The sequence below is a fragment of the Dasypus novemcinctus genome, chromosome 29 (genome assembly GCF_030445035.2).
Source record: "Dasypus novemcinctus isolate mDasNov1 chromosome 29, mDasNov1.1.hap2, whole genome shotgun sequence".
Taxonomy (NCBI): Eukaryota; Metazoa; Chordata; class Mammalia; order Cingulata; family Dasypodidae; genus Dasypus; species Dasypus novemcinctus.
The window spans coordinates 26,943,704-26,963,926 of record NC_080701.1 but is presented as its reverse complement, the minus strand read 5'-3'; the positions used below and the strand labels follow the sequence as shown (position 1 = coordinate 26,963,926).

The 20,223-nt window shown below is 40.5% G+C and overlaps 1 protein-coding gene and 1 long non-coding RNA gene across 2 annotated transcripts; one reads left to right on the top strand and one right to left on the bottom strand.

Annotated features, from left to right (window-relative positions):
* Window positions 1-1,765: 1,765 nt before the first annotated feature.
* On the bottom strand, window positions 1,766-6,040 carry LOC131276604 (uncharacterized). Its single transcript, XR_009184061.1, has 3 exons — window positions 5,822-6,040; window positions 5,579-5,689; window positions 1,766-5,193 (listed from the first exon to the last, which is right to left on the bottom strand). It is a non-coding gene; the product is annotated as an uncharacterized lncRNA (long non-coding RNA).
* THAP1 (THAP domain containing 1) lies at window positions 5,634-11,943 on the top strand. The gene is made up of 3 exons (XM_004478275.4): window positions 5,634-5,937; window positions 8,277-8,472; window positions 9,031-11,943. Exons 1-3 carry the CDS (start codon window positions 5,867-5,869, stop codon window positions 9,403-9,405), a joined length of 642 nt encoding a protein of 213 aa, XP_004478332.1. The 5' UTR covers window positions 5,634-5,866; the 3' UTR covers window positions 9,406-11,943.
* The last annotated feature ends 8,280 nt before the right edge of the window (window positions 11,944-20,223 follow it).

The following is a 20,223-nucleotide window of genomic DNA, read 5'->3' as shown; positions in this document are numbered from 1 at the left end:
TTGATTTAGTCCTACAGCCTCACTCTACAGTTGAAGAAAATGAGGTCCAGAAAGTCTCAATGCTTTCTGGCTGTTTATAGGAAACTGCAAATGAGGTCCAAAAAGCCTCGATGCTTCTGGCTCTTTTATAGAAACTGTTCATAGGAAAAGAAAGTATAGCTGAGTGGAAAAACAAGTCGCATAATTCTTCAGTTTATCAAACAGGAAGACAAAAGTTACTCTTATACAATAATTGACAAAACTTACTTTTTAATAGCAAGGGTAAAAATGTTTATTTTTTTTTCTTAAAAAGTGCTATTAGTAAATGAATTAGTCTTGACCTCTTAATAATTTCAATGATAAAGAACTAAGGCATATATCCATTATTTCATATTTATTGTAGAGGTTAGCAATCAAATTAGTATATACATGTCTCTCTTGCTCTAAAAAAAAAGGAATTTTGCTTGTTTATCTTGCTCCCCCCTTTTTTAATTAGAGAAGGTGTGAGTTTATAAAAACAATCACCCATAACACAAGATTCCCATCTATAATCCCACCACCACCATCTTGCATTGTTGTGGAAATAAGCCGCTTTATTAAAGTATAACAAATAACAAACATTTTATAAACCATAAGGGTCAGATGATGGTCACAAAATGAACACGCCTGTTTAACCATCACCCCAATCAAAAGACATATTACCACCATCCTATAAAGCCCTCATTTCCTCCCTCTCCAAAAGGAACCTCATGATTTTGGTTTTACCTTTTTTTTTTTCACTTTACAAGGAGAGATTCATGTATTATTATTTTCTTTTGTGTCTGACTTCTTTCATCCAACATTATTTGTGTAAGAATCATTTGTAATGTTTCAGGTAGCAGTTTTGTTACTGGATTTTATCTAGGTTCTTGGCTATGCTGCAGAAATGAATTTCAAGAGCACGCTGGGTGAGTTAGGCCAGTAATTTATTCAGGTAGGGAGGGAAGAGAAATGGGAGAAAATAACAGCACAGGGGCCCCAGGTAGAGAGGAAGGGGGTGAAAAGGGATGAAGAGGGCTGATTTACAAGCTACAATTCCCCATTATAGATTATAAATGCCCAGGGTTACTTGCGTGGCCACATGGCAGAGGGAAAATGGTGAGAGCGGCGCACAGAGGCCAGGAACGGGTCCAGAGGCAAGAGAGCAGAGCAAGAGTGCTCAGGCCTTGCAGTCTGCTTTGTAAACTATTAATTATTCCGTGTCTTCACTAATGGCAGGGGAGGGGTTCCAGCTATTACCCCACCCATCAATCCCCAGTGACAAACTAATGATAAAGTTCCTAGGGAATATCTGGGGCTTTTCTTTGCGTCCAGAAGAAGTCTTTGTTCTGGATGGCAGAATCCTGGGGGTGGGGGCCTTCCAGCAGCCATCTTGGGGTTACTGATGTCCACGTGGACTCTGCCAGGTTCCAGAGCCATCTATTCCCTATCTTACTAGCCTGCTTCAGTTTCTTATTTTGACTACTGTATAGTATTCCACTGCGTGACTCTACCACAGTTTACTCATTCCATTATTAAACTTTTTTTCATCAACACTTTTTAAAGGCAAGATGATCATCTTTGAAAGTAAATGCTTCCCCGCAATCACCTCTTGACAGTAAGGAGCATTTATTCTAGCCTTAGGAAATGTTAAGCAATGGCAAAGTAGAAAAAAGAAAAAGATACAAAAGTTGCGTTAGGTTAGAGGAGGTGGAAATCATTTTCATATTAAGCAAATAAGGTAAGTCATAGACAACACAAATGAAAATTGCATTTTTGGATGTTTAATAAAGAAAAAAATCACTCAATTTATACAATAAATATATATTTTTAAAAGTATATGTAAATCACTATGCCCATAAATTTACCATTTTGAAGTGAACAGAATATTAGAATTATATTCAACAAATAATATATATATTTAAATACATAAAACTGAAAGAAAAAATGTATATTTCATTTCTAAGTTATGAATAGTCAGAAGATAAAACACAGTAGAAAAAGACTCAAAGGAGGGAAATTGGCTAAGGGAAAATCCCACATCCAAACTGGTCTCACTTTATATTGATTAACCTCGAAAGACCCTCAACACTGGCTATGACTGTAACACGCTCCTTATAGCCTGCATTCCCAATCTCTGAGAACTATTTTATACTTTCTTCTGATACCCTGCAGTCCTAGAACCCCACATCTGATGACCCCGTTTCCTAAATCACTCCTCCCCCACTCCAAGTCCTTTATGTTCACGGAGGAAGTAGCTCTCTTCTTTTCTAAAGGCCAACTGCATGTCAGTAAAAGGCACCACCATCCATCCATCTAAATACTAGAAACTTGAAAGTCATGTTTGGTATATTGATTCCTTTCCCTTCCTCGTCCTCATACACAATCTCTCAGCCAACCCTGACATTCTACCTCCTAAATACATCTCGAATCCTGCCACTCCATCTCTGCTGCTATGAACTGTGTCAAGCTAGGACCATCTCTTACTTGGCTGCAACAGTCTCCTAACTGGTCTGCTCGCCTCCCTCTCTGATAAACTTTCCACACAATGGCCGGAATGACATTTTTAAAATGTTCATTAGATCATGTCTTTCCCCTGCTTAAAATGATTCAATGGCTTCCTGATGATGTTCAAGTCCAAACAAAAAAGACCGTTACCTACTTTTCCAACTTGATGCCATGCCCTCCTCCTGGCTCACTGTGCCCCACCACCTGGCCTCCATTCAGTTCTTACCAGATACAGAATACTAAGTCCTCAGGGACTTAGCACACATTCCTTCCGAATGGAATGCTTTCCCTAACCTTCCCCCTTCATTCTTCATACTACTGGATTGCTTTCCATTCTTTGGTTCTTAGGTTAAATGTTCCCTCTGTAGACAGATCACCTAACTATCCCAGCTAAAGCAGGTAGCAACCCTCCCTTCCCCTAAGTCACCTTTAGGGCATTCTGATAAGCATCACAGAGTATTATTTTATTTACTATAACACTTTATTATAACATTTATTGACTGTTTTCCTCTCTTAGAATAAAAGCTCTACAAAGATAGAAACTATATTAGTCTTGCTCACCAATATGTTCTCAGACCTAGCATAACACCTGCCACCATAGTAGGTGTTCAATAAAGGGTAATAAAGGGAAAAAAGGAGACCAGGAAAGAGCACTTCTTATTCCTTCACTGCTACCCAAGTCATTCTCTCTCACCTAAGTTACCATAGCAGCCTTCTCACTAGCCTCCTAGTTACCTCCTGCTTTCCTTAATATAGGGATCCCCTTAAAAGAATATACCACTCTTCTGCACAAAAACCTGCTCTCCATTTTACTCAGTAAAATCCAGAGTCCTTACACTAGCCTACAAGGGTCTATGTGATGTGGTCCCCTTGTGTTCTCTCTGACCTTATGTCATTTGTCTCCCTGAGCTCACATGGCTCCAGCTGCATGAGCCTCTTTGCTATTCTTTGAACATGTCAGGACCACTGTGCCTCAGGAACAATGCCTTAGTCATTCCCTCTGCATGCAAAGTTCTTCCCCAAATCCCTAGCTGTCTTGGGAACTCCAAATCTTTGCTGAGATATCACATACTCAAATAGGCCTTTCCTGTTTATTGTATTTAAAATTGTAATTCCTTCACCCCCCATAGTTCCTTTCACCTTCTAACAAATGTGTTTGCATACTATTCCTGCCTCCCCAACCCCTCACTAGAATATTAGCTCCATGAGGGCAAAAATCTGTTTTGTTTACTAATGTATCTCATGTTCAGTAAATATTTGAGTCAATTATGAGTAAAGATTTTGGAGTTAAAATACACTTTTTTCCCTTCACAGGCGATTATCACAATCTGATATTTAACTGTGCACCAGGCCATAGAGGAAATTACCACCTGTTTCAATACCCTCTTGAAATTCTAATAACCTATTATTATGGTGCATTGGTATACAGATATGCCCCTGAAACTCCTTCAGATATATGGTTTCTGGAGCCAGTTGATTCAACCAAAATTTTCTGAATACTTCATTTATTCCAGACACCACAAGTTGCTGGGGCTACATGATTAAGACTCAGTTCCTGAACTCAGTAAGATTCCAGTTCCACTGAGGAAGATGTACACAGAAATTACAATATGCTTAAGAGCTGTAATATAAAAATAAGTACAAGATTAAGATAAGGAGAGGTGCCTACGGTGGAGCGTAGGAAGAGAGGGTAGGGAAAGCTTGTTGTAAAAGGTAACACTAGGTCACCTCTTAAAACTGGCAGGTCAGGGAAGGGCACTTCAAGCAAAGGGAAAGAGACTATGTAAGGAAATCCTACAAAGCATGCCTTCTGTAAGACATGAAGCTGGAAAAGAGTTTAAGGACAAAGAAGAGGGAGATGATGGTGAAAGAGGAGAGGTACCTCGTCGTAAAGTACTTTATGAGTCCCCATAAGAAGTCTGGATTTTATTCAGTACACTGATGGAGTAGCCTCTGAAGGAACATAATCAGTTTCTGTGGAGAACGGACTGAAAAGGGACAAAACTGGAGATTAGGACAGTTAGGAGATTGCTGCAATAGCAAGGGACAGAGATCACGAGGGCCTGATCAAGAACCAGTAGCAGGAGAAATGAAAAAGGATAGATTTATGAGTATTTATTTGATAGAATTAAACTGGTGATCAAAGTGATGTGGAGGCTGAGAAAGAAATCCAAGATGACTCCAAGGTTTCTGTCTTGAACAACTGAATAGATAATTCACAGATGATGAGACTACTGAAAGCAGATCATATATAGTTAGGAAATAAAACATTTGGGAAGTCATGGCATTTGAGGTAAAGAAGCAAGGTGCTTGGAGAGGAGGGCAAAGGATGGAACCCTGGGACACACCAACACTTAAAAGGGGCAGAAAAAGTTGCATTTAAGACCCAAGAAATTACTCAACAACCCATTATCTAGGTTTCCAGACTGTGATCTACAGAAAGGAGAAAACCAGGGAACAAAGGCGGTAAAACGTTTCTTAAATGTGCAAATCGCTGCAGCACTTCTAGATCTGCACCACAGTAGCAACAGATCACTGTAGCTACAGCCTTCAGAAGAGGGTTTGCTGGGGAAGTTGCAGTGGAGCTGCTCACTGAGAATAGAGTTTTCGTTAGAATATATGAGTGTGTATGTGTCTTCCTTCATTGCTAAAAATCTTATCACCTGAGTTCTGAGAAAGCTTTGGGGCCTGAAAAAAAAAAAGCAATAAGATTAGCGCTCTGGAAAAGGGGTCCACAAAGGTTTCCAATGCTTCCATCATTTGTGGCCGTCCTTTTAAAGATAGGGGCAGTTAGAAAACGACGTCAGCTTTATACTCTGGCTTCCTTCAGGCCCCCAGACTCAAACGGCCGTATTTGTTCCCCATCCTAAACCGCGCCAGGAAAATCCCGGAGAGCCGGGAGCTCTGCCCCAGGCTCACGGCCCTCCCCCACCCCTTACCTAGCTCCCTCTCCCAATCACTCCCCTCTCCCCGCCCGCGAAACGCCTGGAAGCCCCGCCCACTTCCGCAACGCCGACTCCGCCTCCCAAGACGCCCGGCCGCAGCCAATGGCCTGCTTCCCAAGAAACGTTACCTCTGACCTCGGGACTGAGAGACAGTGGGACGAACTCCTCGCGAGAGGTGAAGTTGAAGCTGCCTCCGCCATCTTGGAGATGGGAGACGGGCGATGGCTATGGTTCTACTGCTAAAGCAAACAACAAAACGGGCACGTTAGTCACAGCCGAGTGAGGCTCTCGTCACTTTGACAGTTGGCCAAAGCTACGGAAGAAACAAGGGTGTCAAAGCCGAGCGCGGGCGACGTGGACAGTGGCTTCACCTGCCTGCCGCGGCGGCAGAAGTGAAGTGACTGAGGACCGGAAGGATGGTGCAGTCCTGTTCCGCCTACGGCTGCAAGAACCGATATGACAAGGATAAGCCCGTTTCTTTCCACAAGTAAGGATCCTGCGCGCCTCGCGGGACTGGCCCCAGCTGGGGCCGGGGGCGCGCGGCCGGTTAGCGTCGGGGGCGGAGCCCGGCGCGTGCCCGCGCGAAGGCTAATGAGGGGGCGGAGGCAGGGGCGGGGCGCGCCCAGGCCGTCCCGTCGGGGCCTCTCCTGGCCGGAGGGCGGGGGGCGTGCCCGGCGGGGTCCTGGCGGGGCCGGCGCCGCTCTTCCGGGCTGCGCGTGCCCGCCGCGCGTGCCCGCGGCGACCGTTTCTCGGGTCCGAGCTGTGCTGCCGGTTCGCGGCCCGCGGGCGATGCCCGGAGTCCCCTCGGGCCCTGAGGTGCCCGGGCTCACGGACCCTGGAGAAGTCAGGCGGTGGTCCCTCCTCCGCGGCAGATTTAAAGTGGCGACGAAGACGTTTAGAGAGACGACGGGAGTCACTGTTTGTCGTCCTTCAGAAAAGTGCTGTGGACGGGAGGCCGGAATCACAGCCATGAGGGTTGATTTGTGGCCGGGATTTGAGGGAAGATTGGATTTTTATTATGATTTTGACTCAGAGGAACAGCCTCAAGGACTCCCAAGTTTCAGACAAAGCTTGTGGTCCTACCAGGATGACCGAGTAACCATAATGATAAGGACCATGCCTGATAAAGGCCAGTGCGAGCTCGGATGCGAGCGTGGAGGGGGCCCTGGCAGCCTCCAGGGCGGTTTTCTCCAGTAGGTTCTGCAGTTACAGCCCTGGGGCGAAAAATACTGTCTTATTAATAGGAAAAAAAAACTCAAAATTGGAGTGAGTTCATGTTAAATGCCTACAAAATGTGTCGCCACGAAAGTTTTTTTTCAGCCGAATTCAGTATTTAAACGTTTTTAAGTTTACATTGGATTTTCTTTGCAAGAATGAATGAACGAACGTGGATGATAGCTGAGAAGTCAGAGCAAATAGTAAATTATGCAAATATGGCCAAATGATTACAAGAGCAAAATTTTAAATGGTCGTTCCATTTTTTTTTGGTGGGGAGACGGGCAGTACTGTTTATGTTTAATGGGGAATGTGGGTGCATCTTCAGCTGTTATGATACAAGGCAGGACTGACCTTACAGAAATGAGAACATAGAACGATCTTGAAGGGTCTTCCACGGAGAACAGGATAAATACTTCCAGGATTCAGATTCAGTAGATCCTAATTTTATCTCTTGATTTATCGTAATCTCGGAATCTTGATGAAATTGACCTCCACTACTTTCAGAGTGTAGGGATAGGTCAGGAGATGTGACACCATCATATGCATTCAGCTCCCTTTCCCACATTTATAATGATATCTCAGAGGGAATCTAAAACTGTGGAAACACCTCCTTGGCACTGGAAACTAGTTAAGGATGGCATTCACACATCACAAAAAAACTGAACTTCTGCTGGATATTAATTGATTCAAAAGAAGAGCTAACAGCAGCTCATCCCTTATCTAAAAGAACGGTATTTGGAGAAGTAGAGGGGAAAGATCTTGACAGAACCTCACAAACTACCTCAGAATTTGTAGGCCTTAGGCCAGGAGGCTGTATCCTTCAGGGACCCTCTTAGGAGTACCTCTTCTCCCAGCTTAGCTGGTGTCAGTGGGATGAGCTGTGCTGGACAAAGAGGGGCAACCAAGATCAACTAAGTCTTAATATAGTGTCAGTCAGGCTCTAACATACCTTCCATGGAAGAGAAATTGTGGAATACAGATTTGAAATATCCTTTTTTGGCTTCTTTCCAATTCTCCTAGCTTACTGAATTTTTGACCTGGAAAATAAAATCAAAATAAATTTAAATTCTTCCTACCTCCCTTTATCTGGGCCTAAAAGAGATTTTCCAGTTGATTAAGAGGTAAATCAAAATAAAGAATATTTTAAGGTTTATTTACCAGGAGGCCCTGGGTATGGAACCTTGGACCTCCTTTATCGTAGACGGGAGCCCAACTGTTTGAGCCACATCTGTTTCCCTAATTTTATTTTTGTCATTATCATTTGCCTATAATTTGATTAATTCAAATTCTATCTGTTCACATTTGTCAGACTAGTTCTAGAAAACTGGAAGACTTTTTCCCTCCAGCACAGAGATACAAATGTGCGACTTTGTTGTACAGCACACAAACACAGAAAATTACTGGTTTTTAAAAATATATATACACAGTTACATTATAACATATATCATTAGAAACATTTAATGTCTTCAAAATAAAGTAAACTTTAAAAATGAGATAAATGGAGCAATTCTTTAATCACATGCTCCTTTGTAAACACCAATGTAAGATAGTGCTTTCTTTCTTTGTTTTTAAATAACGTCACAGAACTGAGTTATGTCATTTTCTTAGGTTTCCTCTTACTCGACCAAGTCTTTGTAAAAAATGGGAGGCAGCTGTGAGAAGAAAAAACTTTAAACCCACCAAGTATAGCAGTATTTGTTCAGAGCACTTTACTCCAGACTGCTTTAAGAGGGAGTGCAACAATAAGTTACTGAAAGAGAACGCTGTACCCACGATATTTCTTTGTACTGAACCACATGACAAGGTAATATGTGTTTTAAAATACTGGATTGCTTCCTGTTTATAAAATTAATGTGTACCTTGTGGAAAATTTAGAAAATTCAGAGTAGTGTTAAAATAAATCTAATCTGGTACCCATCACTTGTAAATAACCACTGTTAACAGTGATACACTATTTAAAAGCACAGGATGCAGTTATTTAAAAGTTAAATATTTTCACACTAAGAAACTTATTCTAGCTTTGTAACTTTCTTGAAGTCACTCTATATCCCTACTTGTGTGTTGGTAAGTTTTGGTTTTTCTTTATCAGTGACAGTTCAGTTTCAAAGTCTCCTTTTCCTCAGTTGCAAGTGCTTAGTATATATTTAATTAAATTGAATTAATCAGTCTACCTCTTATTTTACATCCTACCTTTACTTCAGGTAGAAAAGTATAACTAAAAATAAACTTTTTTCTCATTTTGGAATGTTTCTCTACCAGGGATTTACCAAGAAGTGTGATATTTCTTAAATTTTACAGATGAATTCTCTTGAACTGTATTTTTGGTTACTAAATTCAAACATATTCTGCATTGTTGTTTTAGAAGGAAGATCTTCTGGAGCCACAAGAACAGCTTCCCCCACCTCCTCTAACACCTCCCATTTCCCAGGTTGATGCTGCTATTGGATTACTAATGCCTCCTCTTCAGACCCCTGATAATCTCTCAGTTTTCTGTGACCACAACTATACTGTGGAGGATACCATGCACCAAAGGAAAAGGATTCATCAGCTAGAACAACAAGTTGAAAAACTCAGAAAGAAACTCAAGACTGCACAGCAGCGATGCCGAAGACAGGAACGACAGCTTGAAAAATTAAAGGAGGTTGTACACTTTCAGAAAGAGAAAGATGACGTATCAGAGAGAGGTTATGTGATTCTACCACATGACTACTTTGAAATAGTTGAAGTACCAGCATAAAAAAATGAAATGTATAGTGCTTTCTACTGGGGCAATATCACATAGCCTCTTCTAGCCTATAAAGGAGTTTCATTTGAAAACGTAGACACTTCATTACTTGTATAAAAACAATTCAGAATATTTTTTTAAAAAATAAATTAGATATATACTGTCAAATGGTAATTTGTTTGTAATTTCAGGGTTTTTACATTCGAACAAAATATTTTAAAAGTTATAAATTAACCTCAGAGCACCCATGTAAGTTGGTTTTGAGATTGGGAATGTTTGTTTTTTAAATTTGAATATTTATAGAAATAATGTAAAAATTAAAAAGAACGAGAACAGTGTGGTAAGGATGAATTAAAATTAAATTGTAAACTTAATGCAGTATATTGAAAACTCAGTTATATTTTAAATGAGAAATATGGGTCAGATCATGGACATAACTTCTCAGAATATGTGTATATACACACAGACTCTTATTTTTAAAGTAAGAAGTTTCATTTATCCCTCTGAATCACTTGTCAAGGATAAACTGGCAGGTCACTACTTAGGGAAGAAATGTGGTTGTCTTTTAGATCAGAAAATGAAGAGTCTCAGATGTGGCAAAAAAGAAAATAAGAATATGAAGAGTCTTTCCATACCTGGTCAATATGGTTAAATCAGTTTGTAAAAATTGGATCTTTACAGAGTGAGCCCATTTCCCCCTACTGTATAGTATTATAAAATTAGGTGTGTATCTCCAATGGAAGAAACATTCTTCAACAAACAAAGTAGACATTGTTTTCAAGGAAGTGATAAAAATGGGGTTCTAATCCATGGCATGCTTTTTTCTCTCCTTACCCAGTAGCTAAGGGACATCCAATTCTCCACTGTAGCTGTAGCTGCATCCAGATCTCTTAACAAATGTGTTGTGTTAGTAGAGTTTGATTGTATCATAATATGATAATCTTGCACTTGACTAATTGATTTTAGGCAAGACTTCACATTTTTTTAAAAATGATTTCTTCACTTTTAACACAAGTGAGAAATTATATCCCATTTATTTAAATGAGTTATTTGTACTCAAAAGCAATCTAATATGTAGTGTTTGTTTTACCGAATGTAGAGATTTAAACACTGAGGTTTTTGTTCAAACTGTGATTTGTGTTCTGACTTTGTGAGAAGTTTTACCTATATCTGAAATGAAAATATGTTCTGAGTAAACAAATATTGCCATAGGAATTATCTATTTAGATTTAGAATAATTGTTCCAAGTATAATTATTAACTTTTATATTTCCAAGTACATTGAGATAGTTGAAGATTAACAGACCTTTTAAGACAGTATTAAAGATGTGAAACAATATTCCTAAGTGTCATTTGTGGACCTGGTTTTCAGCATAATTCACTGCCATGCTGCCAGTGGATAGCACTTTGATTCATGGAGATTTGACTTTTTATGAAACAATATTTAAAAAACAGAAAATGATTACTTGAAGTTTCATGACTTCAGATAATATTTAGAATTAATTCCTACGAATCAGAGGGTTATTTTCTGGTTATTCATGAATCTCATAACTGCTTTTTTGAAGCCACAAAGTTTTCAAGTAGTTTATTTTCACATTTCATCTCTCTAGCAATCCCTGGAGGTTATGTGAGTAAATATTTTTCCAAATATGCATCTTCAACCTAAATTGTCTTCTATCTAAAAGACAATCACTGTGTCCTACATATATATTATAAACTGCCCTCAGAACCAAGAATCCAGCTTAAATTGTAAAAGTGATAAGTATAATAATCATAATGACTAACATCTGAAGTTTATGATTTAGCCTAAAGCTACTTTCTTTTCATAACAGACATAAATCTCTATATGCAAAGAGCTATGCAAACAGCATGTATATTTACTGCTTGTATTTAAATAATTTATAGTAGTTTAACAGGGAATTTGAAGTGCAGGTGCTTATTTGAACTGTGAGATGTTATATTTGTTGAACATTTAAAATTTTAAAATTCATATTGTCTATTGTTTGTTACACTGCTAAGAAAAGTATGACATTTAGGCTTTAAAAAAATTCTCTTTAAGCTAGTGAAACTCATCAGTTTGAAACAATACAGGGATAAGGCTTCAATCTGGAACAAATGGGGAGAAGGCCCAAGTGAAGCCCAGCATATTCTGAGGTGAAATTTATTTCAGGCATATATTGTAACATCCCAAAATTTCTATCTATCTGTGACAAAATCTGGCAATTACGGTGAGAAAAACTGTTTCTTAATGGAACTGCTGAGAGGACTGCAGAATCCTGGAATTTTAGAATTGGAAAGACTTGGAAAACATCAAACACTAGCCTCAACCTCCCAACCCTGCAGACATCCCCTTCTATATTATCCCTGAAAAGTGTTCATTCTATGTTTACCATTTGTATGTAAGCAATTACTGTCTTTGGGTTTCTTGAAATAGTCTTCTGGATTAGAATAAAATAAGTTGCTATTGTTTTTATACATCTTTATAAACTTCATTTTGAACTGCCTCATTTGATCAAATTCCAAATTAAAGAAGTTTTACAATTTTAAAAAATTAAATGTTTGCTAATTGTATACATGCCGTGTGTGCCTAAAATAATTCTGTCACTACAGTGAAGAAACAATGGTGTTTACAAGTTATTAACAAAATTTTTTACTTGGACATCTGAGGACATGAGGGGCTTTTTTCTTTTAAGTATTACTTGTGTAATTCCTTTCTCAGAATTACAACAATAATGGTGAAGGCAAATGAAAGTTCCACTTGACACAGATGTTTTTTTAGCTTAAATGAATGGTCTCTGATCATCATTATTTAAAAAATTATACACACATGCACAAGCCCAACACCTGTTGGTTTTATAAAATCAATAGTAACATAAAATAATACATTTAAAAATCTATTTGATCTATGAAAACAGAAATCCTTTGTATTCCAGAAAAGATAGTCCACCACTTAATAATATATGAATAGCAGTCAAAGAGTCATAGCAGATTTGCCTGCTTGGTTATTAACCTTCCTGATGTTGGGGACTGTGTGAATTGGATGACCAATGAATGAAGAGCACTGGACTTGGCTGAGAGTAACTGGTGTTTCTGGGCAATTTGGGTCTGCATAGTTTTGTGTGTTAAAATAGTCATTGACGTGAAGGAAAAATACCAAAGAGCAAACTGATTACAAACAAGTATAATTGTACTTCCAGGTGACAGGTTTGCTCAAAGTAAAATTCTTTTATATAATTCCAGGTCTTAATTTCTTTTTTACATTGAATGTGATTCTACTAAGATTTTTTTGAGCTGATATTTTTAAAGCTCTAAAATCTAATGAGACTTTTTATTTTCTTGTTTCTGGATTTGTAGTACTGTGTTTTGAGATGATCAAATTTCAATTTTTAAAACATTCTAGGGTATGAGTAAACTTCCATTGTTTTAAACTGTTTTTGATGAGATAAACTGTAAAATAATAATTCTTTAGAGATGACTTCTGTAATGACTGTGTGCAGTGCCACCAACCCGCTATGCTGTGTAACAGCCATAACTTCCAAAATTAATGAAAAGAAAGTATTGCAAATTGTCCCACGTGCATACAGCAAATGAAGAAACGGGAAAATCTACTAAATCTTGATGAGAACAGTAAGAGACTGTGGCCTTTGAGTCAATTTATTCCTTAGCCTCCCCCTTCTGCCCCCCAGGTCAGTGTGACAGAAGCTGCACTCGGTAGGTATGTTCAAGAAGATGGGGGTTCCTTTCCCCCAGCTCCCAATCAAGGGCTATGGGACTTCCCGCTGTAGGGCAGGCTGCTGGTGTTTCTCATGCCCTCCCCCACCACCACAGCTCCCAGTTGCAGAGGCTAAATGCCAGGGGAGCACAATCAAGAGGTCAGGGCCTCCCCCCAGCCAGATATCTGGTAGAGGCTCTAGCTCAGGTGCAGCAAGCTGAGAATTCCCTCTTTTTCCATAGCTTGTTCATAGGGTGGAGGTTCCACACTGGGAATGCCAGCCAAATAGACTAGATGTTACTGTACCCACTGAGCCCTGCTTCTAAGGAGTGTCACTTCTAGAGAAGCAGGTCACTGTCCCCACCTCCAGTTGCAGAGCATTGGCTCAGAGATTTTATGCAGCATAGTGGCAAGTAGTTATAGTGGTAAGTGGAGGCAGGAATGCCCTTTCCACGACCCCTAAGGCCTAGAATGGGACGGCTGTGGCCAGCAGCCCCCCTGCATAGCAGGAAGAATAAGTTGGGATAACCATCAGAAGTACTTACTGAGATTACAATCATAAAGTCTAGTAATCATAAGGTTGACTTTCCCTGCTATTCCTTGCATTATCACTCTCTACCCGTCTGCTGCTTAGTGGTACATAACCTGGCTCTACCTGATGGGCAGTGCGGAGCATCCTTCCCGACGTGCTGGCCATTGGGCATTGTAAGTAATTAACAGAAGGCCCCTGCTGGCCTCCCGTGTGGTTTCTCTGGAATATCAAAACACGATCAGTTTACCAGGGCTTGACCTCCTGCTTGACAGTAGTAAAAATACAATTCTGAAGCTCTCACCAGAGGACAGAATGTGGGAAAATTCAAGCCTAATGATGCTTTCAAAAACAACTGAAAAATTGATGGTAGGCAATTAAGAGGAGATGGGTAGTTCCCTGAGAGCAAAAAGCTTAACCATAGGCTAGTTGGTTTGCTAGAAAAAAATAAAAATAGAACAACGGCTAAGAGGAGTCCTTGCAGGGGCTGGGGGTCAGAACAAACCTCAAAGAATGATCTCAAAAACTACCCTTGTAAAGGGGCCCAAATTTAATTGGATCATAATGTGGAGCAATGTATACCCCAGGACATTGTCCCAAACAATTGGGCACTGGGCTGGCAATTAGTGGAGGCTAGCATCTCAGTGTGATAGCCAAAAAGGCAGACAGATTAGTAGAAGATCAGAGAAACAATGAGCCCTACTGAAACCATTGTCATCCCAGTGTGACTGTGTCCCTGCCCAAGTTTGCACCATCTAAGGAATGGCATCAGGTGCTTCACACTATGACAAGAATAGATAACACCAAGTCCAGCCAAGTCACTAAATAAAAAACTAACAATAGCAACAAACCATTGTTGGGGTGAGGGTAGGGTAGGGGGCAAGACTAGTGTCCAAAGTTGCTATAAAATATCTATTGTTAATGTGATGTGCAAGGAAACAGAAGAGTGTAACATACACATGGAGTGTATGTGTTGTGTATGGAGTATAAACCATACAGAACAGAAACTGTAAGAGACCCCAGATGTCAGATTTAAGAAAGACTTCACAGCAGCCACTATATGTGCAAAGAACAAAAGGAAACCCTGTTTACAGAAATAAAGGAAGATATAAAGATAATATTTTATCAAAAGAAAATATAAAGAGGAATGAAAAAAGAAACAAATGGAAATTCTGGGGTTGAAAAGTACAATAATCAAAATGAGTAATTCACTAGAAGGGTTCCACACTAGTTTCAAATGGCAGAAACAAACTTGAAAATAGATTGCTAGAGATCATGCAATCTGAAAACCAGAAAGAAAAAGGAATGCAGAAAAGTGAACAGACTCAAAGAATGTGGATCATTATTAACTGTTCCAACATATGCACAATGCATTATCTGCACAAGAAGGGAAGACAGAAAGGAACAGTAAAAATATTAGAAAAAACAATGTCTGAAAACTCCCCTTTATTTCTTCAGGTGGCTTTGATCTGTTGTCTAGTGTCCTTTCCTTTCAACCTGCAAAACTCCCTTTAGCATTACTTGTAGGGCTAGTCTCATGGTGACAAACTCCCTCAGCCTTTCTTTATGTGGGAATGTCTTAATTTCACCCTTTTTTTTTTAAGATTTATTTTTTATTTATTTCTCTTCGCCCCCCCCCCCAGTTGTCTGCTGTCTGTGTACATTCGCTGTGTGTTCTTCTGGGACTGCTTCTATCCTTAGCAGCAGCACTGGGAATCTGTGTTTCTTTTTGTTGCATCATCTTGTTGTGTCAGCTCTCTGTGTGAGTGGCGCCATTCCTGGGCAGGCTGCACTTTCTTTCACGCTGGGTGGCTCTCCTTATGGGGTGCACTCCTTGTGTGTGGGGCTCCCCTACGCAGGGGACACTCCGTGTGGCATAGCACTCCTTGCATGCATCAGCACTGCGCATGGGCCAGCTCCACACGGGTCAAGGAGGCCCGGGGTTTGAACCACGCACTTCCCATGTGGTAGGCGGATACCCTATTCATTGGGCCAAGTCTGCTTCACTCACCCTCATTTTTGATAGAAACTCTTTCCAGATATAAAATTCTTTTTTTTTTTTTAAGATTTATTTATTTCTCTCCCCTCCACCCGGTTGTCTGTTCTCTGTGTCTATTTGCTGCATCTTTTTTGTCTGCTTCTGTTGTTGTCAGTGGCACAGGAATCTGTGTTTCTTTTTATTGCGTCAACTTGTTGTGTCAGCTCTCCGTGTGGGTGGCGCCATTCTTAGGCAGGCTGCACTTTCTTTCGCGCTGGGTGGCTCCTTATGGGGTGCACTCCTTGTGCGTGGGGCTCCCCTACGCGGGGGACACCCCTGCATGGCATGGCACTCCTTGCACCCATCAGCACTGTGCATGGGCCAGCTCCACACGGGTCAAGGAGGCCCAGGGTTTGAACTGCAGACCTCCCATGTGGTAGATGGATGCCCTAACCACTGGGCCAAGTCTGCCATTCAGATATAAAATTCTTGGTTGGCAGTTGTTTTCTTTCAGCACTTTTAAGTATTTCAACCCACTACCTTCTTGCCTCCAAGGTTTCTGGTGAGAAATTGGCACTCAATCTAATTGGGACTCCTTTATACATAACACATTGTTTTTCTCTTGCAGCTTTCAGAACACTCTTTGTATTTTTGCATTTGATAGAGTGATTATAATATTTTTGGGGTAGGTATATTTGGGTTTATCCTGTTTGGAGTTCATTGAGCATCTTGGATATATATATATTCATGCCTTTTATTAAATTTGGGAAGTTTTCAGCTATTATTTCTTTGAGTATTCTCTGCCCCTTGCTCTCTTCTTCTGAGACTCCTGCAATGCATACATTGTTATGCTTGGTGATGCCCCACAGGTTCCTCAGCCTCTGTTAACTTTTCTTCTTCTCTCTGCTCCTCACACTGGATGGTTTCAATTGTTTTATCTTCATCTTCATTGATTCTTTCTTTTGCTAGCTCCAATCTGCTGTTGAACCCCTCTAGGGAATTTTCTGTTTCTGTTACTGTGGTCTTCAGTTCTGTTTGGTTCCTTTTCATAATTATCACCTCTATTGATAATCTCTTTGTGTTCATCTATCATTTTCCTGATTTCCCTTAGTTCTTTTTTTTTTTTTAAGAGAAGTCGTGGGTTTACAGACCAATCATGCCCAAAATACAGAATTCCCATGTACCACCCACCACCAACACCTTGCATTGGTGTGGAATATTTGTTATAATTGATGATAGCACTTTTTTTGTAATTGTACTTTCTTTTTTTTAACAGTAGTTACCTTCGTTACAACTAGTGAGAAATTGTTAAAATAGTACTATAAACAATTTCTGTCTAAAGACAGAAAGAGGGAAACGGACTTTGGCCCAGTGGTTAGGGCGTCCGTCTACCATATGGGAGGTCCGCGGTTCAAACCCCGGGCCTCCTTGACCCGTGTGGAGCTGGCCATGCGCAGTCCTGATGCGCGCAAGGAGTGCCGTGCCACGCAAGGGTGTCCCCCGCGTGGGGGAGCCCCACGCGCAAGGAGTGCGCCCGTGAGGAAAGCCGCCCAGCGTGAAAAGAGGGAGCAGCCTGCCCAGGAATGGCGCCGCCCACACTTCCCGTGCCGCTGACGACAACAGAAGCGGACAAAGAAACAAGACGCAGCAAACTGACACCAAGAACAGACAACCAGGGGAGGGGGGGAAATTAAATAAATAAATCTTTTAAAAAAAAAAAAAAAAAAAAAGACAGAAAGAAGCTTTCTGCCTGCCAAGTTCCAAATAAACCCTCTTCTTTATGTGTATCTCATGGTGCTAGTGGTATGTGGGTTTGTGTCCCTTTGACACAAAGGTTTTGCAGGGAGAAATGAGTTAACACATCCTAGCTCTCACAGCTAACAAGTGGTAGAGCTGAGATTTGAACTTAGTTTCCAAACGTCAATTTTCCAGAATTTTACACATCCCATGAGCTGCCCACCACCTCTCAATTTTTGCAAAAACATATAAGACAATCTCTGCCCAGCATTTCCCCACCCCGAGCATGTAATGCTGATATTACACAAAGCAGGTAAGTGACAATTCAGGACAGTATGTAATTAAAGGCCAAAATCAGTGGTTGAGACAAATGAAGTGACTGGCTGATTCACATCTTCGTGCCTTTGATCAGTTATTCCTTCAACCTGGATTGGCTTCCCCTCCTGGGAAATGCCTCTGGCCTTTTGTGGTTCCCTAGTAGGCCAGACTGCTCCCTCCTCTGTGTCTTCCCTATATATCCCATGGAGACTTTTTAAAATCACAGCACATCTAATATTTCACTGAACTTGTTCTCACGCCTGTCTCTCTCCACTAGACTGTGTGATACTTGGAAGCAAAGACCGTGTCTTGGGAAACGGACTTTGGCCCAGTGGTTAGGGCGTCCGTCTACCATATGGGAGGTCCGCGGTTCAAACCCCCGGCCTCCTTGACCCGTGTGGAGCTGGCCATGCGCAGTGCTGATGCGCGCAAGGAGTGCCCTGCCACGCAGGGTGTCCCCCGCGTGGGGGAGCCCCACGCGCAAGGAGTGCGCCCGTGAGGAAAGCCGCCCAGCGTGAAAAGAAAGTGCAGCCTGCCCAGGAATGGCGCCGCCCACACTTCCCGTGCCGCTGAGGACAACAGAAGCCGCCAAAGAAACAAGACGCAGCAAATAGACACCAAGAACAGACAACCAGGGGAGGGGGGGAAATTAAATAAATAAATAAATCTTTAAAAAAAAAAAAAAAAGACCGTGTCTTATTCACCGTGGACCCCACAGTGTCCATCAACATGCTAATCATATAATAGGCAGTCGATAGATAGATGGATTGTTAAGAAAAATGATCTAAAACACGGAACTAGTTAAAGGATGACTGCATGTGCCTTCAGTGTCACACTGGCACATTATCTAATGGGCACATGCCAAGATTATTTAATTTTCCAAGAAATCAGATCTTTGTTTGATTTTCTATTTACTACTGCTTAGGACCAAGACTCTCAAATTATATGTTAACTTGTAGATTTTTGCTTGGATAGAATTGCATAGGATTATTGTCTTGTAGGAGGAATAACCCCAAAGGTTTGCAGTTTTATTGCCCTGCAGTCATTAATTTGTTCTGTATTTAATTTAGCAATCCTCTGTCTTCAATACCTTTACATACTCAAGCTTTCATGTTCTCTTTGAAGCAGCTTATCGTGTTGCTTCTTTAACATGCACTCACTTTATGTTGTGTAACAGTCTTGCTTTTTACATTGACAGCTTTGGAGGCTCCATCAATACGTCCAAGTGGACACACCTGCCAAAGCCAATTAAACCGTGTTATCCAAGGACACCTCATGGACTGCTTAACCCCAGGGGCATCTTTTCTTGGCTCCTAGAATGAATCCCAAGTGGAAATAGGACTTTACCTTCCTTGAATCTCTGATTTTCTGTATTTCTTTTTGCTCTGGATTCTGTATTTTCAATTTTGTTTCTGTCTTTCTTGGGTCAAGCCTGTTCATCTCTTTAGGGTTTAGGTGGTGTCCCTTTCCCTAAAGGGGTCCAGGCACAGGTATATAATGAACCACTAGAGTAGACTTTACTTGGTTTTTGAGAAAACACCCTAGGTATACATGACTATGGTTTCTACATGGCCAGCAAATCATTCCCCATTGGTGACAGCAATGATTGGGAACTTGATTTTATAATCTGACCATTCGGTAGAGGTGATGGTGGCCTATTTGTTGTTGGGTGAGAGATCAAAGATCTGGCTTATTATTATTATTTTTTCCATTTTTGGTTGTTGTTTGTCTCTTTGTGAGCCCAAATTAATTAAGGTGGTATCTTGTCATCTGGACTGGTGAATTTTTTTTTCTTTGTGTAGTTTTGACAGTGACTGATGTTGTAAAATTGAAGCTGTAAGCTCGCTGGGTATTTGCACAGCTGAAATCGAGAAATCTCATGTCTATTTATGTGTAAGAAGTATTTTCAACCTCTGGAAGGTATAAATACAATAAAGGACAGGTTCTAAAAATAGGATCTCTGTTCTGATTGGTTCAGAGAGACTAATTAATTACTTTTTAAAAATTTAGTGTCCCCGGAATTACCCCCAAAATAAAGAAACAGAACTTCTAATACATTAAATGTAATAGTCTTTAAGAAAAAAAAAACTTTCTTACAAAAACAGCTAGCTCAGAAGTAGTTTTCTGTAAGAAACCAATTTCACATAATCATGTGAATCTTGGACAAAACAGACTGATTTAATAATACTGTATTTTCTTGTGGAAAGCCCTTGCTTTCTTCTGTATTTCTAACCTACAATTTAATAGATTATACTTTTGCAAAACTGAAATGGCACTCTGCCCCTCTGGAATCCAGGAGAAAATACTTCTACTGAGTCTTAATTTTCATGGCAGATAACACACAATAAAAGAATATGCTCCAACTTATTTTACGAGGCTAATATACCATAACCAGACAAATCAATAGGAGGAAAGAAACTTACAGGCTAATCTCACTTACTCTGATATAAACTTAAGGTAAGTTTGTCTCAGAAATGCTTGGATGCTTTAACTTTGGAAAAATCTGTTCATGTAATTCATTGCATTAACAGAATAAGAGGGACAAGCCAACTGGAAT

Coding starts and splice junctions, on each gene's coding strand:
- THAP1 (XM_004478275.4), top strand. CDS start 5,867: ATGGTGCAGTCCTGTTCCGCCTACGGCTGCAAGAACCGATATGACAAG. Junction 5,938..8,276: donor AAGCCCGTTTCTTTCCACAA/GTAAGGATCCTG, acceptor TCATTTTCTTAG/GTTTCCTCTTACTCGACCAA. Junction 8,473..9,030: donor GTACTGAACCACATGACAAG/GTAATATGTGTT, acceptor TTGTTGTTTTAG/AAGGAAGATCTTCTGGAGCC.